The sequence below is a fragment of the Marmota monax genome, unplaced genomic scaffold, assembly GCF_021218885.2.
Source record: "Marmota monax isolate L192 unplaced genomic scaffold, Marmota_monax_Labrador192_F-V1.1 WCK01_AAM20220418_F8-fsc00012, whole genome shotgun sequence".
NCBI lineage: Eukaryota > Metazoa > Chordata > Mammalia > Rodentia > Sciuridae > Marmota > Marmota monax.
In genome coordinates, this window is record NW_026695227.1 from 34035508 (window position 1) to 34052635 (window position 17128).

General features: G+C 48.4%; 3 protein-coding genes across 7 annotated transcripts in view; 1 reads left to right on the forward strand and 2 right to left on the reverse strand.

The window, feature by feature from the left end:
• Window positions 1–727: 727 nt before the first annotated feature.
• On the forward strand, window positions 728–13466 carry Tarbp2 (TARBP2 subunit of RISC loading complex). 3 transcript variants are annotated; one of them, XM_046436095.2, is made up of 10 exons: window positions 728–1019; window positions 1561–1730; window positions 2445–2547; window positions 3121–3216; window positions 3931–4003; window positions 4215–4332; window positions 4619–4746; window positions 5177–5378; window positions 5525–5626; window positions 13136–13466. In XM_046436095.2, exons 1-10 carry the CDS (start codon window positions 967–969, stop codon window positions 13186–13188), a joined length of 1098 nt encoding a protein of 365 aa, XP_046292051.1. In that variant the 5' UTR covers window positions 728–966; the 3' UTR covers window positions 13189–13466. The 3 variants fall into 3 exon arrangements, with proteins under 3 accessions (XP_046292051.1, XP_046292050.1, XP_046292052.1); XM_046436094.2 differs by lacking the exon at window positions 13136–13466 and having other exon boundaries at window positions 729–1019; window positions 5525–5952; XM_046436096.2 differs by lacking the exons at window positions 728–1019; window positions 13136–13466 and adding an exon at window positions 1134–1266 and having other exon boundaries at window positions 5525–5952.
• Window positions 6189–6872, reverse strand: Npff (neuropeptide FF-amide peptide precursor). The gene is made up of 3 exons (XM_046436097.2): window positions 6740–6872; window positions 6493–6614; window positions 6189–6369 (listed from the first exon to the last, which is right to left on the reverse strand). The coding sequence occupies exons 1-3, from the start codon at window positions 6839–6841 to the stop codon at window positions 6267–6269; spliced, it is 327 nt and encodes a 108-aa protein (XP_046292053.1). The 5' UTR covers window positions 6842–6872; the 3' UTR covers window positions 6189–6266.
• LOC124087275 (cyclic AMP-dependent transcription factor ATF-7) overlaps window positions 6740–17128 on the reverse strand; it is a 103360-nt gene continuing 92971 nt past the window's right edge. For 2 of the 3 annotated variants that reach the window (XM_046436090.2, XM_046436092.2), the window contains exon 12: window positions 10097–15296. In XM_046436090.2, the coding sequence (XP_046292046.1) occupies window positions 15079–15296 (218 nt within the window). In that variant the 3' untranslated portion in view covers window positions 10097–15078. Of the gene's footprint in view, window positions 9489–10096; window positions 15297–17128 lie in introns of those variants that run through there. The other variant, XM_046436093.2, reaches the window with a different exon arrangement.

The window sequence follows — 17128 nt, forward strand, 5'->3', positions numbered from 1 at the left end:
AATACCAGGCACCATAGTTCTTCTTGTCCCACTACAGCCTGATTCTCGGGTCCCAGATTCCTGGCCAGTTAAGGAAATATTCACTAGGGTGGATCTACTGAGGCTTTCGGAGAGAAACAAAACCTGACAAGTTGCTTAGAGAGTAGAGGGTAAAGGAGATTAAAGACAACCTAGGAAAATGAAGCAGGTTCTGTGACACCGTGGCCTGAGGGTCAGGGGTTTAGGCTTAGGCTGGCGACTTAAGGGAGAACTGTCTGAGGTGAACTTGAACCTACAACAACCCCATTGCTCTGGGGGAAGGGGGTGGTGATAGAACAGCCCCCTCTAGCGTCCAGGTAAGGCCAACCCTCCGAGACCACGAAGAGGCAGGATCTGCCAGCAGCCTCCCAGGCCAATCACAACCTTTCCTCAAGGAGGCGGGTTATCTTCCCTTGTCTCCGCCTCTCTGGGCCAAGTAGCCAATCGAAAGTCGCCTAGGAGAAGTAAACGCAATCGGAATAGCCAATGATGCCGTTGAATCTTTTGCGTGTTTGACCCTGCCCCTACAGCTGCGACAGAGTGACGCGCGAGTTGCTGGGTTTTGTAGTTTTCTAGGGGTTCAAAAGGCCCCAAAGGCAAGTTAGCCCTCACGGTCCCGCCCCCAGCCGCTTCCTCTCGGCTACTACGCAAGCTCACAGCCCGGGGGCGAGGCGGTGCGGCCAGCCCGCTGCTCGGAAGCGTCCGCTCCTCCCAGAAGGCGGTGCAGCCAGCCAGAGCGAGCCTCGCGGAGGGTTGTGGGGCGGGTAGCTCCCCTCTACATGAAGACTCATGAAGTAGGGTAGGCGGAGGACTCCATATCCCAGCATGCCCCGCGGCGGGCCCTACCGGCCGCTATTCCGGGCTTGGCCCCGGCCCTAGCTCGTCGGCGGAATACTGGGGCGCGTGGAAGCTGTAGTCACGGTGGCGCCCGTAGGGACGGAGGAGGGAATGAGCGAAGAGGAGCAGGGCTCCGGCACTACCACGGGCTGCGGGCTGCCCAGGTGAGCCGCCTTGTCCTCATCACCGCAGAGCGAAAAGTGTCTGGCGGTGCGGAAGGGTAGCGCCGCGGCCCCAGCATGCACCTGGCCTGAGGGTTGTTCCCGGCAAGCACTGGGGTAGTGGGCAGTGGTTCCCAGCATGCACCGGGGCAGTGGCCACCGCCTCCAGCTCTAAATAGTTAGGGGTTGGCTCGGTTCCCAGACTACACTGGAGCACTGGGCTTTATGCCCCCCACATTCAGTGCATTTGGTGGGTACTGGGTTCTTGGCCTGCACCGTGTCAGGGTCCCTGCACTTCCAATCAGCACGGGGCACAGGCTCCCTCGCCTTAAGTGAGACAGGAACAGTGCATTTCCCACTTGCCTTGGGGTAGTGGACCCTGTTTTCCCAGCTACATCCCTAATTTGAACCCAGCCAATGGACACTCTGCGTGGGGTCCCCTGGACCCTGTGTCCCCCATAACGTGCCTAGGTGTCGTGTGGCAGTGCTTGGCCAGGTGGGTGCAGAGGAGAGGTGTGATGTGGGTCTGTACCCCTTACCCCAGTATAGAGCAAATGCTGGCCGCCAACCCCGGCAAGACCCCGATCAGCCTTCTTCAGGAATATGGGACCAGAATAGGGAAGACGCCTGTGTACGACCTTCTCAAAGCCGAGGGCCAAGCCCACCAGCCTAATTTCACCTTCCGGGTCACCGTTGGCGACACCAGCTGCACTGGTGAGGAAGGCTTGGGCAGCCTGGCTGGGGTGTGCATTTAAGGGCCCATTGCTTTGTATCGTGGAGTCTCTCTTCACAGTCCTCTTTTCCAAGGCCAGTAAGATTTCAGGGTATTTCAAGATTACAGAGATTCCAGGGGAAAAGCCACTGACTGTAGTGGCAGAACAGGGCTATGAGAAGTGGGTAGACTTGGGGAAGTCAGAGGAGTGAGTAGGACTGCCTTGGGGATCTGGCAGGTCCCCATCACCCCAGAGGAAAAAGAGAGAATACTTTACATTTTCAGTGGATATTTGGCGGAGTGAGAGCTACCATGCCGGGCTCTATATCTGAGTAAACTGAGTATCAAATTGAATGGCTGGGACACTGTCATATGTCTAGTAAGTGGCACAGTAGGGCTTTGTAGAGCCTACTCTATTGTTCCAGCTGTTTATTGAGGGAAAAGAAAGTACTTTGCAGAGGGAAGTAAGGCAGAGAAAGAGTCTCCACCTAAAGGGAGCTCAGAATTCCTGCTTGGCATGGCATAATTCTAGGAGCTAATAGAAAGATAAGGGCCCTTCTTTCCAGCAGTTAGTGAACCGTTCTAGTCTTGGGCAGGGGGAGGATGGTCAGAGGAGCTTGATTGACTCCCTCTGGCTGTGAGGAAAGAGACTGGGATGCTGGTTTCTCTTCTGTTCTTCCAGTGACCTCCAGTATTGCCCACACCCCCTCTCTCAGGTCAGGGCCCCAGCAAGAAAGCAGCCAAGCACAAGGCAGCTGAGGTGGCCCTCAAACACCTCAAAGGGGGGAGCATGCTGGAGCCGGCCCTGGAGGACAGCAGGTGAGGGAGGAACAGCCAAGGCACCTAGAAGTCCTGCCAGGAACCCAGGCCCTGTACCACCGTCCACTCTCCTTGAGCCTGGCCTGGTGACCTTTACCACCCTGACCTTTCCCCTTCCAAGAATTTCCTCTGGACCCAAACAGAGTGTTTCTAGGGCTTCTGCTGCTGTGAAGAATTCTCTGGGGAATAGCCAGCCCCTTTGCAGGATTGTAGCTGTAATTGGGGTTGGGGTTAGGGAGGGCTGGGGAGGAGGCTGAGGTTGACAGGAGTTGCTCCCTTACATGCTTCCTCTTACTAGCAAATATGTCCTTCCCTCTTCTATGCTCAGGTTGGAATTTGTTGTTCCCATGGTTCTTGGGTAGGAAGAGACTTCTTTTCTAAGATGACATTTTCTCAGTCTTTTTGAGCCAGTAGGGGCAGCAAAGCATCCCAGGAGGAAGATGTTGGGTCTCTTGAGTCTGGCTCAGTTGAGAAGTTCTCTTAAGGCATGGGCAGGTCAGGAGACCTGAGTCCCCACCCCTCTATTCTCCCTGCACCTGGGTGTGAATCCAAGACCCCCTTCCCCTCGGGAAGTTCTTTTTCTCCCCCAGACTCTTCACTGCCTGAGGAGGTTCCGGTTTTTGCTGCTGTGGCAGTTGCTGCTCCTGTTCCATCCACTATCTTAATCAGGTATCTTGTGTTCCCTGACTGCTGTAAAGGGTGGGGAGGAGAAGGTCCTGGCTCCTGGCTCCTCAGCTAGGCTAGTCAGGCATGAGGAAGCCTGACAGTGAGCAAAGAATGGAATAGTTGGGGACAAGAGCTTGCAGAATTTGCACCAATTGGTAAGCTTTTGGGACAGGGGGTAATTTATGATTTTTTTTTTTTTTTGGTGGGAGGATACAGGGGATTGAAACAAGGGGTACTCTACCACTGAGCTACATCCGTTTTTTAAATTTTTTGAGACTGGGTTTTGCTAAGTTGCTGAGGCTGGCCTTGAATTTGGCTATCTTCCTGCCTCAGCCTCCTAAGTCACTGGGATTACAGGCATTCACCACCATGCCTGGCTTAATTTATGATTCTTAAATAGCAATATGGATGAAGTCTGATGATATTTAATGGTCTTGTAGTCTACAGTTTCTTCTGGGTTGACCATTTGATGATTCTGTTTGAGATCCATTAACTGCTCTGGGACTAGCTATTCAGCCCTTCTCCCACCGTCCTGGGAAGATGATAACCGAATATTTTTTAATCTAAATGCGGCACTTCTTTTGTGGGGGAGTGGGAGGAAGCAGGCCAGAAATAGGGAGATGGCATGGGAAAACTAAGCAGTGGTTAAGACTTGGGCTTGTGGGTAGCCCCAGAAGGAACCATTCTCAGCTTTGGCCTGGGCCCTTTTTCCTTCAGGAGCCCCCCCATGGAGATGCAACCCCCTGTCTCCCCTCAGCAGTCTGAGTGCAACCCCGTTGGTGCGCTGCAGGTGTGCCCCCATCCTCATTTTCCATGCATGCCTGTCTTCCCTTGAACCAGGGGCTGCAAGAGTTTGTGGGTGGGGCAGTTACCTTGTACTAAGGCCTTTCCACACCCCTCCTTCCTGTCATCTAGAGTTTGAGGCTTTTGGGTAAGGGCCAGTATAGATATAGGGAGTCTCTTCTCACTTGGCCTTGTGCTCCCTGTGTCTCCTCTCCAAGGAGCTGGTGGTGCAGAAAGGCTGGAGATTGCCAGAGTACACAGTGACCCAGGAATCCGGGCCAGCCCACCGCAAAGAGTTCACTATGACCTGCCGAGTGGAGCGTTTCATTGAGATTGGTAACTGGACAGAAGGGGGTTCTCAGCTCATATTCCACAGCCCTCCAACCCTGACACAAGGCAGTTCCTGGCTTTAGTTTGCTGCACCCTGCCTCTTCTTGCTCCATAGTTGCTGACTCAGCTTCTTTCTCCTACCTTCTTTGTATCCTCTTTCCCCCATCTTCAGCTGACCAGGTTCTTGGGTGCATGGGCAGGTTCTGAGCTCCCCTTTCTCACTGACATTCATGTGGGTGGAAAGCACAGGTCTGTTGGGAGTTAGAATCGAGCAACCCTCTTCCATGCACAGGCAGTGGCACTTCTAAAAAGCTGGCCAAGCGTAATGCAGCGGCTAAAATGCTGCTTCGAGTGCACACAGTGCCTCTGGATGCCCGGGACGGCAATGAGGCGGAGCCTGATGACGATCACTTCTCCATTGTGAGTGTCTTGCGTGGGTCGGGGACATGGTCGACTTTCCATGACTCAGCAGGGCACCAGGCATTGGTTCTGTGACTCGGGAGTAAGCTTTCTCAGTCCTGGGTGTGCTTACGCTCCAATTTTCCTACCAGACCTAGGGCTCCTTGGGTCTCTGAGGCCCCCTCAGCCTCGACTCGTGGTTCACTGGTGAGTGCTGTGGGGGAGCTGGCTTGGGGTGGGGAACTGTAGGCTTCCATTTCTGGGATGAAGAAAGCTGCCTTGCCATCATGTCCAGAGTCTAGAAGTTAGAGGATGCTATGTAGGGACTGACTGGGGGAAGGACAGCTGGAAGAAGAGGCATTCTTTGGGCTTTTCTTTTCTTGAACACTGTCTGAATGCCTGGGTTCCACAGCCCCTGGCTACATCTTTTTCACTTTTCCCATCTTGTCAGGGTGTGGGCTCCCGCCTGGATGGACTTCGCAACCGGGGCCCAGGCTGCACCTGGGATTCTCTGCGAAATTCTGTGGGAGAGAAGATCCTGTCTCTTCGCAGTTGCTCCCTGGGCTCCCTAGGTGCTTTGGGCTCTGCCTGCTGCAGTGTACTCAGTGAGCTCTCTGAGGAGCAGGCCTTCCATGTCAGCTACCTGGATATTGGTATGACTAGTTGGGGAGCCAGGGGATGGTGGGGACTGAATCAGAGCTAGTATAAGGGGATCAGGAGGGGATGATGATGATGTGGATGTACCCCAGCCCAGTGCTCCTCCCCATCCAACACTGCCTCCCTTCCTTTCGGTCTACAGAGGAACTGAGCCTGAGTGGTCTCTGCCAGTGCCTAGTGGAACTGTCCACCCAGCCAGCCACTGTATGTCATGGCTCTGCAACCACCAGGGAGGCAGCCCGAGGTGAGGCCGCTCGCCGTGCCCTGCAGTACCTCAAGATCATGGCAGGCAGCAAGTAGAGCCTCAGATGGACTCATGGATGTGTACTCTTTGCTCCCTGCTTTTCCTGCCTTTGGGCCCACGTATCCACTCAGCTCTGGTACCTTCTGGAGGTGCCCTCTCTACCTCTGACACAAGACTGCCTGCCTTGAGCTGAAGAAGGCACAGGGCAGGGAGCCAGGGACCACCGGGCCTCAGCCAGCCCAGAGTGTCTACCTATAGGTGATGACAAGTGGGAAGGGGGCTCTACTAGAGTCCAGAATAAACATGCTGCTCCTAGGTTTCTTAAACCCTGCTCTTTCTGTGCCCTGAGTAATGTGGATGGTGGGGGTCAGCACCACATCCTTCGTCTACTGCCCCCCCGCCCCCATTCTCATGGTCTTGCAGGAAGTAAGTAGTGGTGTAGTGGCCTCGGGAGCCTTGTCAGCTGCAATGGCTGGAGTTTGGTTTGGTGGAGGTAGAGGTTGGTGGTCCTTGCCTCAGGCTCTTTCCCAGCCCTGTAAAGTCTTATCTGGATACACATGGATTCAGAAGCCAGACCACTTTATTTGGGGGGACACATGGCACTTTGGGCCTTGCATGCAAACACATCAAGGGATGACACTTATTTTTTCCCAAAGCGCTGAGGGGCAGCCAGGCTCCAGAACTCTCCAGCCTGGGGATTCAGTTGCTCGTTGCTCCAGGGTCCCCAGGTATTTCTGCCAAACCTAAGGGAGAGATTCATCCTCAGATGTAGCTCCTTCTAGTCTCCCTCCTTGAGTCCCTTCCCTTTTCTCTTCTTTTTCTGCCCTTCCCAGACCCTGCTATGCTCCTCTACTTTTCAGACTCACCTCTGGGGCTGAAACAGGAAGGCTGGACTCCGGCCAGATCTCTCCATGGCCTGGAGCAGGGAGCGCAAGAGGGACCCAGGGGTCTGGGCATGCTGCAGTGAGCTGGGTCCATTGTCTTCTTTCTGCAGCAAGAGGGTGGCAGGGAGGGAAGATGGGCAAATGCCCTGGACACTAAAGATACAAGGGGAAAGAAGTAGCTTCTAAGAGCAAATTGAAGGAGGCTGGTGGGGATGGGGTGCTCACTTACCACAAAGACCTGGTCTCCATCCTGGCCTCTTGGTACTTCAGCATGGCCCCAGTCCGTTAACAGTAGCAACACCAGCAGCACTATCACCCGCCTGGAATCCATGCTGCCATCAGCCTTCCTACAGCCACACCAGCCTCTTATACCTGCTGTACCCCTATCTCCCACCCCCAACAGCAGCCTGAGGGGGAATCTAGACAGGCAATGGAAATGCACGGCTCTATTAAGGGCCACCTGGGATCCCCTCTCATGTGTCCCCTGGGGCTCCCTGCTTTCAGTCTCCCACCCCCAGCCCCTAAGCCTGGAGTTATAGACTTTATTAGATGCATAAATCCTGTCTCCAGAGCTCAAGAAACATCATTTATTGCAGATGTTTTGTCAGAGCCAGGCCCTAGGGGGCCTTAAGAATCCCCAATCCCTCAACAGGTTGGAGAGCTTCAATTGATCACTCCTTTCCTAACTTGTAGACTTAAGCATAGACAGACTCCTGTCAAGAAGGCTAGATGTTATGTCCTGGATGGGAGGGAGAATGGGAAGGACCCAGGTCAGAGTTGGCCAGGTTGACATAGCCTGGTCCCTTCCCTGCCTGGGTCAGCAGTCAGTCAGAATCATACAGCCTAGTCACACCCCTGCCTTTGGGAAGGTTAAACCTGGAATCACCACTCTGAGAGTTGACTGTGGACAGAAAAGTGAGATACAGGAGACTGATGGGGTTTTGGAGCCCAAAGAGCAGAGATGGCTTCACATCTTTGTGGACAGAGCCATCTTCACTAGACAGTGCTGCCTCTCCACTCTTCTTGGGAACTGACCTTCGCAGCTATAGCTCTGCTGCCACCCTGTGGCCACTGTTCCTTACTACCAGGTCCAGTCATTTTCTTTTTCAGCATAGCTCTTTCAAGGAGGAACCTAGGAGGGTGAGAGGTCCTGAAGCCCTGACTTGCAATGGCAGCAGAAGGATACTGTGGAGCTGGACTGTCATTTTGTTTCACCTCCTTGTGGCCAGTACAGCCTCTACCTGGCTCTGACGCTGAGGCAAGGCAACATGAATCTTGCCTTAGGAAACATCAGAATAACAACTATTCAGGGAGGCACTTTTATTATGTGGTGCAGTTTCCTGCTAATTGTAGAATCCCTTCCTGAGCACGGGTTCCAGTTTGGGGTTCCAGCCTATGGTGAATGGCATAATGGGTCTCTGACTCAGCCCTGGTCCAGCTATCTACCTCTATAAACTTCAGGTTTCTAACATGGGAACATTAAAAGGAATTACTTCCTAGGGTAAGCATTATTCAAGATACCTTTTGTAATCCATCCAGCACAGGATCTGGCAAGCAGCAGGTATCCTCAAAACATTAGCTGTGATTACTTTCACACCCCAGACCCAGGGAACTTACCATTTCCTGAGAGAGTCTTTGGATAGATTTATCCTTATGCTGAGCTGGCTTCAGTCTCCCTGTGGCATCCACCGGGTGGGTATCTTAGTTTGCTCCATTAGGCCTCACAGAATATCTTTAGTGTCTAAAGACATTTCATTCTTCCATTCTAATCTTTTTTGCCCAATGGGAAGTGCTGCCCTCTTTGAAGCAAGGCATCTTGGAACTTATACATTTGTATAGTAGAACAGGTTTTGATCTGGATGTTTTATATAGGATACATTAATATTCCTATTAATGTAGTCTAAATTCAGGTAAACATTTTTGTAAGCTTTGTCTCATGGTTGGTTCTAAATACCAAACTGACGTCATAGTTACATCTTGTAGTTCATTTCTTAAAAGGGAATATTAAATCCATGGGTGGCTGGTTCTGTATTCTGTCACAGTCCTTGTTTGTTCCTATGTGACAGATCCAGAGGAGCAGGGTGGCAAGGCTGGGTGGGGCACTGCAAACTTGCAAACTGGCTCTGGGCCAGACAGAACTGTTTTTATCTTTGCTCTTGCACTTCGTTGTTTGACTTACCTAAACTTTAGTTCATCAATAATAAAAATGAAGCAACTCCTTCGGTTATTAAAAGGCTGTTGTGAACAGGAAATGATTTGAGTGCAAAGCATGCTACCATTTCCACCTAGCACAGAGCAGGCACTTAATACCCACCATGCTGCTGCTTCCCCTCCTAATATTCCTGAGTGGGTCTGAGCTGAGGCTGCATTCAAAAAGGGGCTGGTCTAGCTGCTTTCCTAATCTACGATGAAGGAGACTGATCTCTGTTTAGAAGTCAGAATGGGTTAATCCTAGACTAGTACACTGCCCTTCCTTCAGGGTCACATTCCTACCTCCAAGACATTGCAATTTGGGTCCTGGTATTTGACTTTCAGCAACTTCCTCTCACCTTTCCCTAGTCTCTCATGTGCTTCTGACCACAATACAGTGAAAGCCTTTGCTGCTATTCCCACTCTCCTATGGAGGCCTGTATATGCCAACTGTCTACCAAACAACAGCCACAAACAGCTTCATACATCATTCTTTTCCTAAGGGAAATCTCAGCAGCACCTGCTACCTCTTTTGTCATCCTGGCACTATTCTTATTACCAATGAAAATCATCAGGAACAGACAGATGCATGGAATTGTTAGTGATTTTCCCCGTTCCTCCTCCTCAACCCCTATTCTCTTAGCATTATCTGTCTTCTTGGGAGCTCTCAGCAGCTTCTAAGCAAATCTCCCTTCATCTCCAGACCAACCACTTCCATACTGTCCCTCTGCCGTAGAAAGGTTCACTTTCTGTGTGTATACTCCCCAGCCATGCTGAAAACTTACCAACTGTTGTGGGTAGGGCAAGGTGGGGACAAAAGAGAAAGATAAGGTCAATTGCCTTCAGATATTCCCATCCTCCATTCACATAAAGCAAACACTAAGTTCACAGGTGAATGTTTCTGTGATGCCAAGGGCCCTTATCTTTGAGCCAGTCCACAGATCTGAGCTCTGTGTCCTTGGTCATGCTGTGTAATTTATATAAATCTACAGCCTTCTGGAGGCTGCACCACTCCTGTATTAAAAGTAGAGACAAGAATCCCTACTCCTGTCCTAAGAAGTTAGAGGGAGAAGAGACTTGCAGATATGAAAGCCCAGTGAGTCCCCAGAAGAGTGGTCAGTGGGATTTGTTCTTTCTTTTTTTTTGGTACCGGGGATTGAACTCAGGGGCACTCCACCACTGAGCCACACCCCCAGCCCTATTTTGTATTTGATTTAGAGACAGGATCTCATTGAGTTGCTTAGCATCTCACTTTTGCTAAGGAAGGCTGGCTTTGAATTTATGATCCTCTTGCCTTAGCCTCCTGAACTGTTGGGATTACAGGTGTGCACCACCGCACCCAGACGGTCAATGGGATCTGTAGGTCAGAGTAGTGAAGCATCAGACAAACCAGTGGTTCTCTTGATAGTTTAATGTTATATTTGCAGCATAAATAAGGCACAATATATGTCAGGGCAAGGGAGGGAGGGAGGAGGGAGAAGGCATGGCTGGGGAATAACTGCTAAGTGGCAAAGGGACGGTCACAGAGAAGAGAGCAATGCCCCACCTCAGCCCCGTCCCAAAGAGTGTGAGAGCCTGCTCACAGGGTCATGCTGAATTGGATGGAGGGGAAGGGGGAAAGATAGTTTTGTAACAAAATTGCCTGTAGCACTGCATCCTCCCACCTGTCAGGGTCCACCACTAGAGACTGGGGAGACCCAGATCAAGTTGAGTTCCTTGATGAGATAGAGAGGTGTTGCTACATGTCAAAAATATATAGATGAACAGAGATATAATCATAGATACAAACTTTCTTCTCCATAGATACTATTATCAGGATGCAGCAGCCTCCACTGATGGGGCTGGAGGCTCAACTCCTCCCTGCCTGCAAGGTGTGCTTGTATATGGGAGGAACAGGCAGCTAAAGCTCCATCTGGTCCTTAATGTAATCAAGAATGCAGAGTGACCAGTCTGCAAGGGAACAGGGACAACTCTTGTCTAGACCAATATAGGGACAGGTTTTATAGAAAAGACTAAAAGGAAGAAAACCTAGTTTGAGATGAGTGATGTGGTTGTGGTGGTGGTGGTGGTGACTGTTTTAATGGGAGTTGAGGGAGGGACTGGAAGAAATGGAAAAATATGTTAGTGCTAAGGCAGAGGACGATATTTAAAATAATTCTCCATGTCCTGTAAGAAGCTCCCAAATTGCCCGTAAGGTGATGATTCTCAAACATCAGTGCACATTAGAAGGGCTTGGAGTGCTTACTGAAACCCACTCCCAGTTTCTGATTCTGATTTGGTAGATCTCAGTTGGGCTGAGAATGGGCATTTCTAGCAAGTTCCAGGTGACAGTGATACTCCTTCTGCTGGTCCTGGGTCATACTCTGAGAACCACAAACTTAACGTAAAGTCATTGTGACTACTATTTGTGGCCACTTACAGCTAGTGCATCACTCATCAGTAGCTGGGATGAGTTATCTCTGTGCTTCTAGCTCCCCATTAAAAAAATAAACCCTTGTAGCTACAATGCAAACCTGCATCTAAGAAAGACATAAATTGCCTTAATCTGCCCTACTCTCTCCATCCTTTTCTCATTCTGGGGTAGGATTTTACCCCAAAGAGAAGTAATTCAACTGGTGCAGAGGATGGGAATGTTGACCAGCTGCCACCTATATTCATTCCTGTTGGGTCACCACCCCAGAGTGAGTGCATGGGGATTTATGTTTGCATGCACATTCATGTGTGCATACAGAAACAGAGAAATCAGTTCTATTTCATGAGATGATTAGGGAGGCTGTAGGCTCTAATCTGCCTTAGGAGCCTCACCTATTCTGTTCCTCCACACCTTCCACTCCAAACATAAGTCTAAAGAAAGGAGAGAACGCATTAGCAAAGGCATAGCAAATGACACAGCTAGGAGGACTGGACTCTAAACAGACTGGTTATGAAATAAAAAACAAAAACAAAATAATTTCTTTCCTGTGTACACAATGTACAATATTAATGGGAAAAATAATTTGGGGATGGGAAGGAAATTATGAAAAGGGGACTTATTTTTTTTTGTTGGGGAGAGCTACCTTGGGGCTAGCACCTTTCCCGAGCCTCTCAGTGTGAAGCAGGAGAGCCTCAGAAACAGGAAAGATTTCTTGGCATCTGCTTGGTGATTCAGGCTGTAGATGGTGCACAGATATGGTGAAGCACTCCATCTCCCAGGATGGTGGTGCTGGAGGCAGGTCCTTGAGAAGATGGATTGGTGAGTCAAGAAAGGAACAACAGCTACAGAACAGGGATAGGAAAGGAAGGGAGCAAGGTGAAGTTCAGCTGGCCCAGCTACTCTTAACCATCCCATATAGTATATGGCCTAGGGCCAAGGAGAAGAATGGAGGCAGAGGGAAGCCAGATTTGGGATGCCTGACCAACAGGAAATAATAAGTAAAGGAGCTATACTCTTTCTGGTCCCCCCTGTCATGTGGGAGGCTTTCTGTGAGCAAGCTATTTTGAAGGGAGCAGGGCAGACCAAACCAGCTCTCACCACTTCCTAGCCCGGAGTGAGGTGGGAGGCCTGAGTCTTGTGTTCACTTGGAAGAGTCCCAAGCCATCCACATTCTCAGTTCCTTTCTGAAAGTGTCCTTGCTAGGTCCTAGAAGGGCCACAGTACTTAAGAAGGGCTAAGTGACACCTCCATGATATCTGGTTCTGGTCCAGGTAAGTCTGGAAGGCAAAGATCAGGGGACAGTGACCACATGGCTGGCAGCAATAACAAGGTAAGTGTCTCCCCTTGACTGTAAGAGAAAGCTTCAGGATGAGCAGGTGCTTTGCCTTCTTAGTGAGACCAAGGACCAACTGAATTGCTGTCTGGGGTTCTGTCTTTCCCCTTCCTCCTTTTAGTGCCATTTCACTACTACAGTTCTGACAATGCCCCTCATTTAGGTCCCCAATGCTAGCCTCTTCACTGACAAAAATGAATTAAGAGACTCAAGAGAATTAGACATGGGGGCTAAGAAACTAAAAAAGGCCCTCTGCATTAAACAGCCATCCAACACAGGGACAGATTGGTGGGGCATGTGTGCAATGACAAACTGATTCTTAACTTTAAAAATACTTGACTGAAGGGGGAAGAAAAATAGTCAAGGGTCTGATGAAAGCTCCTTAGGAGCCATAAACTCAGTCATGCTTTAGGGCAAGGCTGCTACTGGGAAATCAAGGCAATAAAAAATGAAACAAGACTCAAAAGCAGGAAAAAAATCCCAGGGAGCAGCCATCTAAAAGAGAAGTCCTGAGAACAAGTTATGGCTGTGAATCTTTAAAGGCAAGCAAAGTCCCTGCAGGTGGTAACCTGTATCCTGACCATCTGCCATGACATTTGCTAGTCTGATCACCTCAGGGGCAGTTCCTGTTGGGTCCCTGGTGGTAATGGATGAGAAAATCATATTTTTTTCTCCTTCTTCTTCACCAGGTGTGGTTTGTTCAGCACTGACACTGAAAAGCAGGAGGGGAGATTTAAAATAAATGCAGCAGAACATGTCACCTGACGGGTTCACCAGTCTATCACTGAGGAAATGGGAATCTTGTAGCTTAAAACATTTTCTCATTCTTCTCTGGCAGCCAGTTTTGGAAGACAAAATAAAAAAGGAGGCTGGCAGTTATTCTGTATACGTATTTAAGATGAAGGCAGAAGAGGTGAAGAAAAGGACATTCTTGGATTTGGCAGATGGCAGAAGGTGGCTCTGGGACAACTAGAAGGGTTTCATACTGAAAGGCTATTAAAACTGACCTATCTATCAGTAGGCTTCTGGCTTTGGATTGCTTCCTATGGCCCTGGTAAATATTGCATAGTTCAAGAGCCAAGGGAGATGAGGAGGCTACTGGTGAAGAAAGAGGATCAAGAGGCATGAATTTCTTCCCCTGCAACTCAACTCTTCAAAGTAATAATTGATGAGAGTCACAGTCAACAACTTCTCAGGCAGGCCAGACCCTGGGCCCCTCTGCTGCTTCTTCCCTCTGTCCTTCCTCCTTCCACCTAATATTATATTCAAGAAAAGCCACTGAGGACATTTGCCATGATGTGTCAGGGTCCTGGAGCTTGTACTATGGAGAGGCATCGCATTTAAGGAGCATAGAATAGAAATGAGTTAAAGAATAACTCTGCAGGACCAGGGAGACCTAGTGGCTAGGCTAGGAAACCAGTGAGAGAAGGTAGTCCATAGGGTGATGGGCTCTGGTGAATACAAGACAGCTCAGAAAAGAGATCTGTGAGGCTAAAAGATGGAGGAAGAACAACAGCAAGGGAATACAAGAGTCCCCATACATGACACCTCTAGGAGGGATAATCTGAACTAGTTATAGCAGAGGGACAGGGGAACCAAGAAGGAGAGCAGGAGCAAAAACATGACCAAAGGTGACAATGTACATACTTTGGCCAGTAAAAAAAAGAATTGGTAAAACAAAAGAATCAGTTAATCCAGTAATCTGATGGAAAAAGCTTTAAATTGCATTGTTCCTGTTTGCCCTGATGACTGGAACTACAGGAGGATGAAGGGTGACAGGGAAACACCAATTAGATCCCAGGCTCTTTCCCTTTTCACTGCCACGCAATATCAATCAATAAGGCCACAAGATGAAGTTGCCAAGGCTTAGTGGGAGGTGGGAAAGACCTAGGAAAAGTCAAGAGACAAAAAGAGGTACCCATACAGCTCTGGAAATAGATGAAAAAGGACTAGAAATTTTGGGGCTTTCTTTTTGTCTTTTTTCTTGGTAGGTAGAGGAATAAAGCTTACAGAAGAGCTGGAAAATACTGCTGCTTCATAAGTCAAAGGTAACCTTACATTCTTCATAAGTGAATGCTTTCACTAGTATTTTGGAAAGGGAAAGGCATACATAAGCGGCTACTGGGAGACCAAGTCCTGAGTCTGTGGTGGGGCTGGGGATAAGATGGCAGGTGATATGCCATCAGATCTAGCCCCTCTATCAAGCAAGAAGTGGCATGCTGGGAAGGAACAAGAAGACAAGAGCCATAGCTTAGTGGGAAGAGAGGAAACTAAGAAACCCCAAATCTAGAAGTGCAAGGGTTAGTGTTAAAAGAGACAGGTACATGTGCATGGAGCAAGGATGATTGCTCGGACCATTTGGAAAAGCCTTTGGCTGTGGGTACATCAGAAACCCCACTCTTGGATGATGATCTATGTGGCTCCAGGGCTGGGAGACCCCTAGTACAGATGTCAAACTTACATGACCATGCTGCTAAAGAGAAAAGCCCCACATCTGTCCATACTCACAACATACAATGTCCCCCCGCTACGTATTGCCATATCCAAGGCAGATGGGAGAGGATAAGATGACATCTCTCTTGGCTCTTGAGCGGGAGAGCTCTGGCTGGGGACCTCTCCATCAGAGGAGGCATCATCTGCCCGCAGACTGGGACTGTGGGGTCATGATCACATGCGACTGTATCGGCATGCTCAGTTCTGTCCTTTGGCTGGCCATCTGAGTGAGGACTGAGGTGGCCACAGCTTCAGCTGCAGAGCGAACACTGAGGCCATTGCTAGGGGCTGTTGCTGAGCTGTGTTGAATCACAGGGGCTGGAGAACCCGTTGGCTCTGAGCTTTCCTTGGGGCTTTCTGCCAGGAAGGAAGGCAAAGAACAGAGAGCAAGTGTTAGAAAACAGAACGGGGGGTTTGTGGCTCTGTGGTAGAGCGTTTGCCTAGCATGTTTGAGGCACTGGGTTCAATTCTCAGCACCATATATAAAGAAGTGAACAAAAATCAAGGTCCATCAACAACTAATAAAAATATAATAAAAAAAGAAAGAAAGAAAACAGAACAGGGAAACAGACAAGACTACCTTTTGCCATAATTCCAAAGAAGTCTAAAGAAAAATGAAACTCATCTCTTTTTGGGGAAACCCCAGATGGCTTAGGAAATGGGAAGCTGTGAGAAGGGAAACAAGAACTAAGCCAAAATTAACCTGACTATCCCAATAAAGTGAATCCCCAACATATTAATTATACTGACTTTTGAGTCTCTGTATAGTTCAAAATGCTATTTGGAATATTTTCCCCTTTAAAGGTGATTTAAAATCGATTTTTTTTTTTTTTTTTTTTTTTTTTTTTAGCTATCCTCTTGTATTAATTCCCAAAGGAACCAAACTATTCCATTATTTTTAATGTTCTTTAGCAGGTAGATTACCCTAGGTAAATCTGATAAATATAAAGCTACAATCAAATGATGTTATGAATGGCCAGTACTTGGCCAAGGTTCAAATGACATGCAAAACTAAAAGGAATCTGTTGGATACCTGACTATCAATTAGCTAGGTATTAGCTAGCCATTAATGACTTAAAATATTTATTATAAGCCAGGCTCAGTGGCACATGCCTATAATTCCATGACTTGGTAGGCTGAGGCAAGAGGATCACAAGTACAAAGGCAACCTCAGCAACTTAGCAAGGTCTTAAGCCCTAAGCAACTTAGTGAGACCCTGTCTCTTTAAAAACAAAAACAAAATAAAAAATGGGAGGTTAGGGTGGGAAGAGGGCTGGGGATATTGCTCAGTGGTTAAGCACCCCCTGGGTTCAATCCCCTGTACCAAATTAATAATAATAATAATAAACAAACATATTTTGAAGTACACTATTCCACCTAAGGTGAAAATAACATTTTACTACTAAATACAATATCTGAACTGCATACAAAGGTATCTTCCATGATGCTTACTGGTCAAAGAATTTTATCAAACATCAGACAATCTCAATGGCTCCTTAAACAGATATGTGGGAATTAGGACCAACTTCCAAAAGGTGGTTATATTTTTGATCTCTTGATAAATGGCCTAAGTCATTTTTCAGGCCTCTGTGAGGCCTTCTTTGTTACCTTCAGGAAGTTTGGGGCTCCTTGAGTGGGATACCTGTTCTTACCTCTTTCATGGGTTTATGATGACTCTATATGAGTCAGAGAGGTAGGGAAAGTATCTTATCTGTTTGTGTCAAGTACATACCATAATGTTAATACCACACACAGGAACTAAACGGCTTTGCTGTAACAAATAAGTAGTTTAATGGATTGTCTACCTGTCAGAGTGTTTGCAGGAAATGAATAGAAACTTCTACCTATAGGCCACATACTGAAAAATGTTCAGTTCTGGTCTCCTTAGCTCATCAACAGGATTTGAAATAGTTGATCACTAAACTTACTTACTTACTTTACTTATTTATTTATTTATTTTTAGTTTTCGGCGGACACAACATCTTTGTATGTGGTGCTGAGGATTGAACCTGGGCCGCACGCATGCCAGGCGAGTGCGCTACCGCTTGAGCCACATCCACAGCCCATCACTAAATTTCTTGAAATGCTTTCTTATCTTGATTTATAGACCACCACATTTAGCTACTCAGCTAACTTCCTGGCTGCAGCTTCTCAGTTTCACGCGGGTTCCTTCTCGTCTCTTTGACCTC

Bases quoted from the DNA above. Each gene is read 5' to 3' on its own strand.
- Tarbp2 (XM_046436094.2), top strand. From the start codon at position 967: ATGAGCGAAGAGGAGCAGGGCTCCGGCACTACCACGGGCTGCGGGCTG. The intron at 1,020-1,560 runs GTGAGCCGCCTT...CCCTTACCCCAG, and splicing joins ACGGGCTGCGGGCTGCCCAG to TATAGAGCAAATGCTGGCCG. The intron at 4,747-5,176 runs GTGAGTGTCTTG...CCATCTTGTCAG, and splicing joins ATGACGATCACTTCTCCATT to GGTGTGGGCTCCCGCCTGGA.
- Npff (XM_046436097.2), bottom strand. From the start codon at position 6,841: ATGGATTCCAGGCGGGTGATAGTGCTGCTGGTGTTGCTACTGTTAACG. The intron at 6,615-6,739 runs GTAAGTGAGCAC...CTCTTGCTGCAG, and splicing joins ATGGAGACCAGGTCTTTGTG to AAAGAAGACAATGGACCCAG. The intron at 6,370-6,492 runs GTGAGTCTGAAA...TCTCTCCCTTAG, and splicing joins TTCCTGTTTCAGCCCCAGAG to GTTTGGCAGAAATACCTGGG.